Source organism: Arctopsyche grandis, chromosome 4, assembly GCF_051622035.1.
Source record: "Arctopsyche grandis isolate Sample6627 chromosome 4, ASM5162203v2, whole genome shotgun sequence".
Classification (NCBI taxonomy): domain Eukaryota; kingdom Metazoa; phylum Arthropoda; class Insecta; order Trichoptera; family Hydropsychidae; genus Arctopsyche; species Arctopsyche grandis.
The window spans coordinates 20202446-20214741 of NC_135358.1; the positions used below are offsets into that span (position 1 = coordinate 20202446).

Consider the following 12296-nt stretch of genomic DNA (forward strand, 5'->3'; position numbering starts at 1 on the left):
AACCTAATTAAGCGAAATTTATTTTATACAGGTATACATCCATTTATTTTATTTTTCACGACATCTATGGTCAAACATTGTACATACATATGTAAGTATTGTAATTATTATTCGAGGCCAATTACAAACATCGATTAACAATCATAGATACGTTTATGAACGAATTGGGAGCATTTTATAAATCAGCAAATTCGAGATGTTAACAAGTAAACTCGAATTTTGCGAGAAATAGGACAGGGTTGCCAATTTGTTGGAACCGCTTCAATGAAATTAGATAAATAGGAAACGATCACATACATATATAAGATCTGGCCAGCAGCACACAGCCAGGGATTGAACCCGTGAAAGCATTACACGTTAAGCAATTATATATGCTGGTGGTTAATGTTGTATTGAATCCAAATTTTACCCTTTGACACCCGCCAAAATCAATTTTCGACTGTAAGAATATTGACAGCAAAGGTATATTTTCTAATCTGCAGATTCGGTTAAGCGTTGGCGTATAATAAGGGGACAGAGGCGTCCGTGTCGCAGCAAGTCCACTAATTTCAGACTTTGACATTTACGAGCCTTTTAAAACTTGGGCGACCGACCTTAAATTTATTCCAGTACGGTTATCTCGAGCCAGAAATCGACAACATTGACCCACATGCTAAAATATGCATTTTATCCGAATGTACATGCACCGTTCATTGGACCATGACGCAAGATATTATTAGAGGGCACGAATCTTAAATCATTGGCATAACAATGGGGTAACAAAATACAAAGGATCAAAGACTTCTGTGGGTCCTCTGGAAGTACGAAATTACTATATTTTGAAGATATAAAATTTCGAACGGACATGGCACGCCTAAAAATAGCTTCAACGACCGACATTATTGTACGGAGCGCTTTTGAAACGTTTTAGCCGCGAGAGCTCCACTTAGGTTTTATTCTATTTTTATTTTTTATTTATTTGCACTGTAGACGTGCACTGAATGGACGTGTCCTATTATGGGATTCGTTCCAGTTTCGAAAGTATTCAGTCGGCGTTGGTGTGCAATTAAAAGACCGAAGCAACAACGCTCGGAAACTATTTAATTGATGAATTTTGTAGACACGTGCCGATTTCTGCAATCGACGCTCAGCTTACTTGTCGCATAATGTGCATACGAATGCAAATACACATTTACGAACGCGATCCACTATTGTGACTGGCAAAATGACAAGCATTTTCTTGTAGATACACGTGTTGTGCGCGCGAATGACACCAACCACTGCAAAGTGTCGACAATGGAATCTACTGGAAGACGTCGCGAAGGCAAAGATAAAGCGATCGAATATTAAAGTCTAAACCTCCGACAAGGTTAAAATGTAACAATAGCAATAAGCGCAAATGATACGATCGTGGAAAAGGTTAATCAAAATTGATTGTGAACGAGCGGTTGGTACTACATATAATACATACATACATAAATTCATGCAAGTGACAATTCAACGTCGACGTACGCGTTTGATCACGATTTCGCGATTTGGCCGTACAATTATACGTGTGCAGCTAATTCGTCGCGCATCGTCGTTTCATTTTATTATATTGAAGTTGAACAAAAAGGTTTAAAAAAAACAAATCTGGCAAACGTTCGCGTTTGTTTCATTCGGACGTGTCGTTCTTTTGTGACGAACGTTTAATGGACAAGTTCGTTCACCGCGTCATTATCATCGTCGTAGGATGTAATCTGGTGGCGGAACTCTTCAAAGGCGGAAATTTGTATTCCTGACAGGGAAGGACCAAACTGAAGAGACAATGGTGGCGTTAGAAGACACCAGTGTGAAATTAAAGCGACCAAGTCGCTTTATCGATCGATTGATCTCTCTCTCTCTCTCTCTCTCTCTCTCTCTCTCTCTCTCTCTCTTGTGAAAGGTGAAATTGTATTCAAGACAATGGAGAAAATGACGACTGATTATAATGCTTTTAATGTCAAGGATTGTACCCAGACAATTTATTTCCATCCATCATTCTGTGTCTACTTTGATGGGTAAATAAATATTAACACTGTGTGCTCGCAATTACCATTATCGCAAACGAAAGTTGTTTTATTTTATATCTGATGTTATGCGATTATTCCTATACAATATTATTTCCATCCGGAAGTTTCACATCGCATTTTGTTTTAGTAAATTTTCGGCATTATTTGTTGTTTGTTCATTATCCGTTGTAATTGAAACGATAATTATATTCGCACGATGTGAAATACGCAAGTAAATAGTAGCTATACTATTTATTAGAAAACAACCAGTGAAAATCTAAATTGATTAATTAAATCATTTTAGCCTATGTATTGTTACTTTTATTCGAGAAACTCAACATAATACGATCCAATTATTACGAAGATTATAACATAAGTTATTATACCATTCGTGTTTTTGTTATAAAGCAGCTGTCTGATACTAAGTATATATATTATAATAAATAGACAGTCACATTAGCAAATTGAAAATAATAAATAAAAATACCGGATGTAAAATTTCTTTAATAAAATTGGGTTTAATGAAGGATACATTATTCCGAAAATGACAAACATTTGAGGCTCTAATTAAAAAAAAAAATTGGATAGCATTCCAAAATGCCAAAAAGGTTACAATCTAGTTAAGTTTTACGTTTCATAAAATTTGTGTGAAATAAAAAAAATATATCATTTAAAAATATAAATGTTCAATATAAAATTAATTTATAATATTATTATGAAACAAAAGAACACATAAAAAGTATTTTGTTCCTTTAATATGATATTTGTACACTTCAAAAAATGCTTGATTATTTGAAAAATTACGAATCCATTGTTTTAATTGGGCCAGCATTTTAATATCAAATGCGCACTAACGCTGAGCATTAAAGATCTCGCATATAGGATCGGCAACCGTCCAAGTTGGTCCACTCTGTATATATGTATGTAGGTTATATTATATTTGTATATTTATTTATATTTAGTATAGTTGTATGTTGTATATTATAGGTGTTTAATTATAATAAATCGCGAGTAAAGAATTTTTGAATTAAATTTCAAATTTATTGTAGTTAAAATCATGGGAGTTTTTTCAATTCTACCTTTACTGCCCACCTACCCTTAATTTAAAAAGCGAAATTAAAATTTATTTAATAAGCTCATACAAAATCACCTCACAAAAATATTATAATACATAATCAGAACAGTCTTTAAAGCACACGAAATAATGTGTTCATCTTTAACTACCCGAAGCAAAAGCGAATTGCAACGATTGTCTCTCGCGAGCTAAGGATATTATGTACATACCCATACAAAAATACGTGACGCCGGATACACACTCGCCGAATTCAAAATGGCGATTACGATGGTGATGATGATGATGATACGAAAAAGCGAGCCCGAAAATAAAAAAAAAACGAAACGCCGAAGCGATCGGCGACCTTTCGATGTGTGTGCGATATGTAATCGCGCATACGACCGATTGTCATTACGCGTTGCATTGTTCGCAAATTCGCCTCGGGGGAATCCTCCATCGGAATTCGCGTCCTCAAATTCTATCGTATATGTACATATACATATAATATAACATAATACGTACGTGCGTTTTGCACGCCCACCACAGACAACAGAAGTGTCGAGAGGTGAAGAGATACGCGCGTGCCGCGAATCGCAAATACGAGCCAAATTTTGCACTCTCTCGTTGGCTGGTGACGAGTGGTGACAGAAAGCTTGAGAGAGTAAATTATATCACTGTGTCACTAGATTTTGCTAATCAGTGAAATAAATAATAGAAAATACATTCCGAAATGTAGGTATGTAGGTGTTTACTTAGTCTAAATATGACTGAATATTTAATACAATACCTATGTATATGATTTTTTTTCTCATTTTCGAATTGCTAATTTTTACAAGGCTTTATTAGTTTTACTTCGCTTATTGATCTGACAATATTTCCTACAGTGGCGTAGCCAGGATTTTGTCAAGGGGGGGGTTTTGACAGGAAAAAAGGCAAGATAATTTATATTTAGTTAATATAAAATCACAACATATAAAAATAAAGTAAATACGTAATAAACATATGGTATGAAATTCAAATAAAATAAAAATAATGTATACTTTAAAAAAGTACGAAATTCACAGATCCAATCTTCGCGTATTTATCTAATATTTTTTCTGCACTAACATTTATATCCCTATGAATATCTAATAAAGCAAGTCACAAGCAAACCACATTTCCAACTCTCCAGTTAGAATGCAAGGTCCACAAAATATATCTTGGTTGTAAATTTCCCCCGAAGTCTCTATCTTATTTTTTAAAACACTTGATGGTTGAAAGCTTTTTCCATCAGGAAGCAAACATTGGAAATTTTCAAGTATATGTTTACGTCCTAAAAATCTGTCATGGATTCGGGATAAAAAACTATCCAAAAATGGTACAAACGATCAACTGCGACAGGAGTGGGATATTTTGCCGCCGACTGCACTCCGCCAAGGGGGGGGTCCAGACCCTCTGAACCCCCCCCCCCCCCTTCGCTACGCTACTGATTTCCTACATTCTTCCAATCTGATTGAAACTTTGCCATTTTGCGCGGTGACTAATGTCATCGATAGAGATTTTCATATACATATGTAGATACATATGTGTTTCTTAATTGAAAAAAACGTATAAGAGGTTAGTAAATACATAAAGAGGTATGTATTTTTAGATTTTAGCTAACAAACTAATTCCCATGAATAATGTACGTACATATGTATGTATTATGTACATACATATGTATATAGCCCACATCATAATATTATAATTTCATGCTACTGTTGCTAAGTAACCAAATTTTTAAAAATTATTTAAATATTGACTAAAAAAAATTCATTAAAATTTTGTATATAAAAAAAAAATCCTCATATCTATAATTTCTATCGTGAAAAACTAGGCCATTTAAATTGATTTTGTCAAATGAGATATTCCTTATTAATATTACCTCCCTTATAATATCAGTGGTGTAGTGCTAAATAAAAAAGAACCAGGTCGGTGTTTAATTTTTACGACGCCCCCCCCCCCGCTTTTTTCCTTACTAAAAAAAAAGTTGTATCCTAATATTCGTAGTTCAAATACTTATAAAAAATCAAATAATAATTAACAAATATTCTTAATTTTTATTTGATTTTACTTGTTGAAATTATGATGTATTTTCTTATATTTTATAAAAACTTCCAAAATGCATAATCTTCAACATCTTTGATTTTGCAAAACCCGTGTTTGTGTGTCAACAGTAACATTTCCTTTTAGTAATGCTAAAACCATGTACATACATATGTCAAAAAACTATCAAATTTTAACATGTGAATTTAGAGATGACTATTCATTTAAGCCGAGTTCCGTCATTTTATTATTATCTATTTATTCTCAGTTTTGTTTTGGGTGGTTTTAGATAAAAAGCCATTACATTTCAATAAACGTCTTTTAAATTTCATATTACTATTCGATTGTGGTCATCGAGTATTAGAACGAGTGTCTGGTAACAATATTTGGAATACAAATAACAATTTTATGTGAAATTTTAGTCGAAAAAATTTTTAATTATACTCGAAAAACAATTTTTATACCAATCAAAGTACCAGGGCGGCGACCTGGCCCGACTACATCACTGTATAATATGCCTTAAGAAAGAGATCCCCGATTAATGTGTTTTGCCAATGAAGACGTATGGATGTGAAACTTGGACATTGACGTCAAGATGTCACACAAAGTCCAATGCGCTCAAAGTATGGAATGTTCTATGCTCAGCACAACGAGGAGAAATACGAAACGGAATACGTGGGTGAAAAATATGTCAAGGGTAGTGGGCATACATAGTGGAGAGATTGAAGAGATCGAAATGGCAATAGGCGGCCACGTAACTAGAAGAATGGACGAAAGGTGGACAAAACGAGTGCTAGAATGGTGCTCGAGAGAACGAAAAAGGAAGGCCGCAAGGAAGATGGGTAGATGAAATTGGAAAAATGTGTGAGGTGAGTTGCACAAAACAGAGACGATTTTTTTTTCAAATATGAAAATATTCGGTACGTGAACATGAAATTTCAAAACAAAACTAATAAAATAGTCTAAATTTAATTGTCGGTCACACTATTGAACCCATTGTTGACTGATACAATTTTATATATTATGTATTTAAAAAAACCGTATAACCTACATTTGTTGTAAAAAAAAGAGATAAAGTAATACCAACTGATAACATTGAAAAAAGGTGTATAATAACAATCTGTTCCGATTGTGTGATGATATGCATATTTTCAATATATAAAAAATACGGCGTGCGAATTCAACGTCCTATATGGTAGTAAAACAAACACAATACCCACCGAGAGAGCGCTCGTTATTAATGAATTCACAAATCGTCCCATATACATAAATTCGTGCGGCATTCTTGTGCGAAACAGATAAAGATGGCGAAGAAGAGGAAACACACTCACGACATCATCCTACATAACGTGTTTATCTAGACGCCAAGCCGATCAAATCCAAAAACCGCACAGAGAAAATTCAAACGACCCGTAAGAAAACAACTCGTCGAAACAATTCACAAAAAAAAAAAAAAAAAAAATATATATATATATGTGTGTGTGTGTGTGTGTGTGTATGTATATACAATCTGATAATAATTGTCTAATGTGTGAGTGCGTGCGTGTGTACGAAGTACTCGTTGTTAACACCATGCTCCGTCTCTCTCTCTCCTCCTGGAATCGTATATCGTGGAAAGAGAGTTTGGTGAGTGTTTACGAAGTACTCACTAACCATGCTCCGTCTATCTTTCTCCCCTTGGAATCGTATATCGTAGAAAGAGACGCGGCATATCACTTTGTTCACATGAGTGACCGACAAAAACAAAAAGATTTTTTTTTCAAAAAAATTTAGTAAATTTTAAAATATTAATTAATTAATTATTAATTCCGTTGATCCGAATTGCGATATTTTACCGAGTGCACAATTATTTGCACACAGGCCACTAGTCCGGTCAAATTAGATCAAAAAATAAGAGTGAAGGTACATAAATTTACAACAAGCTGAAATTGAGTAAAATTGTTCAAAACATAATTATTAATGACATTTCAAAACTCCTCATCGTTCTGAATCGTTATATCTCAGAAACAGTGGCTCTTAAGAAAAAAAGTATTGATACATTTTTTATAGATAATTTTATGATCTACAATTTTTGTCTGAAGTAATTTTAAGATAAAACTTACCGTTTTGCTGAAAATCGCGAAAACCCTATATTTTTGACCTTTGACCTCTTGTAAATTTTTTTCCAAGTATCAGAACGATGAGGAGAGTTTTGACATGTCATTTATAATTATGTTTTGAACAATTTTACTCACTTTCAGCTTGTTGTAAATTTATGTATCTTTGAATGTCTAAATTGTCATGTACATATATGTTCGATATGTATGAATCGTCGAACATCTCATTTAGATGCGCCTCTACATATTGTAAGCAATTCGCATACATCATATCGGAAGATTTTAACATTGATATCGCGTGTTTGGTAGACGTTTACGTTTAGAGGACACCCGTTGAGTGTATGTCGCTAACGGCAGTTCTTCTCAACAGTTTTGATGTCACGCCTTCCAAAATACGTCTCCAAATAGGAAAAATAATCGTTACTGATCTGGAATCGTAACTAAACTGATGTAAGATGCAATCAATATTTTCCAGAATTCAAAATACTACTAAATAATAACCTACTCATACATATATCATTCATGCAACATCTTTTGACAATTAACTGAGTAACACCAGCTTAAACCACAACAATGAATATTATAGGATATATTGTACATATGTACATATAGTAAATATTTTGAAGAGCATTGTGCGCACGTGGCCATTGGGTTGGGCTAACTGCTACCCACTCAAGTCCCCCGTGAACCAATTACCATTGAATTAGCGACAACAATGGGTCCACATACAGAATCCCATTGTACGCCGACACCGATCTAAATATGTGGCTCATTTTACTTACGCGCGCACTTTCACATTTTGTCGCGGAATCATCGAACGATCCCACTTATGATAAGTGATACCGATTGTCAATCATAGATATACGATATGCAGACTACAATCGACAATGTCAATATTGTTAAAACGACTACTATGTACTATAGTTACAATAAAGGTAATACTTGCTAGGAGTAAACCTTAAACTAAATACGTAGTATGTACATATGAAGTTTATATGTACGTCTCATAGAGTCATAAGAAATAATATTCCGTTAATCACAGACATTACTATCAAACTAACCAGTATATTCTACAATATAATCACTAATAAGTAATAACCATACTAAAAAACTAGTGAAGTGTCTTGATGATTACAAGATGTCTATACCCTTCAGGTATAAACACAGATTACCTAAACACAATCTGCTTTATGTACATACGTAGATCGTCGACTTTGGAGTCTTTTGTTAATATTGTGTATAAAATGTATTATGAGTTTGAACTTTTTTTCTATTATGCTGAACATTTGAATTAAAATGAGATTATACTATAATTATTAACAAAAAATAAAATTTTAAAATAGAAAATGATCAGTAGATCAGTAGCTATTAAAATAGATATAAGATGTACTGTGAACGTAATTTATTGATAATAAAAAGCATACATTATAAAGCCAAAAATAATCAGAATTTATATAAAAATTGTAATCAACTAATTGTAACTAACCGACGTTGTTAGCAAGGCAGTTTCAATTAAATATCCATGTACGTAGTACGCGCGTGACCTTTAAAGTAAACGTCTTGTCAGGATAAAATAGACTCTGTGTACTACCGAGCTATAAATTGGACAGCTGAAATGTTCTACAAGAACCGCGACAACCATTCGTTCCACGGATTCAGTGATATTCCGCCGCAACAATACCATAATAACAATAACAATCATTGTGACTCACCGGAAGTTCAAGGTAGTCGGCAATGGTATACTTGGCCGCACCCTTTCTGATGTCCACCAATGCTGGAAAATGATCATCGCACTTCAGCTTCTCCCTCAAAAGGGACCTGGCCTCGACGTAACCACTCAAGAAGTCCATGTAAACGTCCATCAACATACCGTTGATCAGTTGATTCAAGATTATTTTGTTCTCGTCCTTTTCAACACACGTATCGATGCACTCCGAGTCCCGTCTGTCTGGGAAGATACACGATTCATATTCTCGTCCTTGTTGCACAACGTTAGTACTATCTTCGGACACTTTGGAACCACTAGTCAGCGAGACGAAACTATCGGATTTGTTGCTGCCAACAACAGTTGGCTCTTCGTAGAAAGCTCCTATTAAAGCTTCCTGTTCTCCCTTTTCCGCATTCGTCTGATCGGCATTTTGATTCTTCATGCATTCATAAAGATCTTCTATGGACTCGTATGGTGTTACAGTATTATTGTCACACTTTTGTTGTGAAATATCTTCCAAGCTCTCGTATATTCCATCTTCTGGATCGAGAATTCTCGAGTCGGAACTAGAGCGCTTTACGGCAGGCATTGTATCATAATCACTAAAAATATCATTCATCGACATATTCATGGTAGATCTCGTCGCATCATCATTGTTAGGTTTATCTAAAAAGTTCCACTGTACGTTTAACCAAAGATTGGCATTCACATCAGAATTTTCAGAACAAACGGTTGAATCAATAGTCTTTGGCGTTATAGGTAACGAATAAAATATTGAATTTCTTGCGCTTTCATCTTTATCGAAATTCGTAAATACTTTGGTAGGATTTGCACTAGAAGTTGCATCCACGGTATCTACACTGCATTTATTATTCCAAGCTGTACAATTTTGTTGATTCAAATCTGCTGATTCAATATCACTCTGTTTCAAAAAACCCTCTTGAACCAATTCATCTAAGATACTTATATCTTCAATGCGATTTTCGGCTTCAATAGCGAGCTTTTGTGACAAATTTAAAAGTCCAGCTTCTAAATATCGCTCGAGAATTTCACACAAGAATTTAGATGCTTCACTTACGCAATGAAGATGATAGAATAAACTATTATATTCTTGTTTGCTTAAAATTTCGGCTTTTCTCAAAGGCTTAGCATACAATTCAATAGCCGATCCCACATTCGAAGCTGAAATAGAAAAAAAATAATTAAGAAAACTATATAATTTTGGAAAGTATTCTGAAACGTTTTTCATATTTTATTAGAACACTTTATCGGTGAAATAAAAAGTAACCACTAAATTTAACAACATACCTATAGCTATATGTATTTATAGTGCGTTCGAATTGACAATATCTTTCTCTTGAAAGATGACTAATGATTACTAACGGTTCATTGTCTTCGTCCCACACAGAATTACGGTAATGAACGTTGACACGGCCTTTACCGATCGTAAACATATATTTAGACTACACTATGTATGCATTTTCGTAACAATGACGTGCAAAAATCAGCGGAATAAATTACAACTGAGAGCGTACATAAGTACCGACATACATATATATTAAATTTAAACATGAATTACGGCACGGTGAGATGTGAATAAGAGCGCGTTTCAACAATTGGATTCTTAACGAGACTTGCGTACAAAGGTTTTGAACTTAACACGTGCAAAATGCATTGAAAGGTCAAGAATATATCGGATAGCGTTCCCCAAACTGGGGAGCATTCTCCTTATGGGGGATACTGGATTTTCGCAGGGCCATGGTTGAAATGATAAAACCGTTAAATTATTTTTATTATATCATAATTTAAATACGATTAACCGCGTTTGCTTCAAATATATATTTATCTATTAATTGATAAAAGATGATCAAAATAAATATTTGAAAAGCATTGAAGATTATGGGAAGCTAACTAAAAAATATAACTTTTATAACTTTATAAGACTAATCAAGTTTTTTTACTCACCATATTCCCTTTCAGACAGGAGAAAAATCGCCAAGTCTTTTCCATCGAATGGCGGTGCTTGCATTTGCAAAATCAACAATTCCCCATCCAAAAGAGCAGCTGATGCGCTTGGATCTACAGGTGCACGGGATCCACCCAGAAGAGCAATCGCAAAATTTGCGTTATAAACATTATCGTCTTTGGCATCTTCGATTTTAATTGCGGGCAGCTTGGAACCTTTCTTTGATTTCTTATCCTTGACTGCAACCAATCTATTATCACTGGCATCATTCAAACGCAATCCGAATTCTTGGAGAATAGGTTGAACTGCTTCGGCTACTGTTTGCAATGAGTTGACAACAACCTGAAAAAAAAACAAAAAAAAACTATTAGACAAAATTAAACGTTCACCTCAAACATACGAGGGCTAATAACATTTCATAAACCGTTAATTCGAACACATTCATCTGCGATACCTACGTTTGTAAATCATTATTTCCGGATTACTCATGTAGCCATGCACGTTGAAATACGTCACACTTTAGATACGAGATAAAGGAACAGTTGCAGTGAATACAAAACGTTTGTTACAGCTAAAACGGTAATGACCGCTAAATGAGACATTCTTGAGATTTACGTTAACTATACGTTTTTAGAACAATTAGTAAAAGCTGTTGAAAAGTAACACGAGTTTTGGGATTGGTTCGTTTCTAACACAATTTTTAACAGACACGAGTCTCGTGGCAGTTTATTTATTTATCCCAAGAGTGTCAGAGGTCGCTCACTTATTATATTAGTTATTGTATACATACACATATACTAGTTTTTGGCAATCGAATGGCATCACTGTCGAGTGAGAATGATGTATGCGAACATTATGCATACAATATATGGGCAAATGATGTGCGTCGTTACATCAAAAACTAGCACGAAATAGGAAATATATTTCACAGGTGTGTTCAATTAAGAAGAATATTTCAATTTTATTACTATAATTTCGACAATAAATTTCTATAATGATGGTGCATAAAAAATTATGTGAAAAAATAACGCGTATAGAGAACATAAACAACCTACATATATATATTTATAAATTTTTGAACCCTTTGAATTATCAAAATTGTTACAATGATCAAATGGACATAATTAGTCATAATGAACCAAAAAATTTATATTTTTCACCAAATTAAAATTTTTAAGAATATATGAATGAAATAATATTAAAAAAAAACATTCTTATATTGCAAAACATATTAATTTTATAAGCATTTTAATACATTAAAACGAACTTAAACTACAAACCACATAAGTGATTTCATATCAAAGACCGTTTATTTTACAAAATTTACTATGTTTTTCCAAAATATTTTCAGTTCTGATAAATGGATGCCGACTCTTAAAACTTTAGATTAGTTTTTCAA

The 12296-nt window shown here is 33.8% G+C and overlaps 1 protein-coding gene across 1 annotated transcript in view; it reads right to left on the minus strand.

Moving 5' to 3' along the window:
- LOC143910862 (uncharacterized) overlaps positions 1–12296 on the minus strand; it is a 194381-nt gene that overhangs the window by 136541 nt on the left and 45544 nt on the right. The window contains exons 3-4 of the mRNA XM_077429466.1: positions 10897–11239; positions 8936–10113 (exon numbers count right to left, since the gene is read on the minus strand). Of these exons, the coding sequence (XP_077285592.1) occupies positions 8936–10113; positions 10897–11239 (1521 nt within the window). The remainder of the gene's footprint in view (positions 1–8935; positions 10114–10896; positions 11240–12296) is intronic.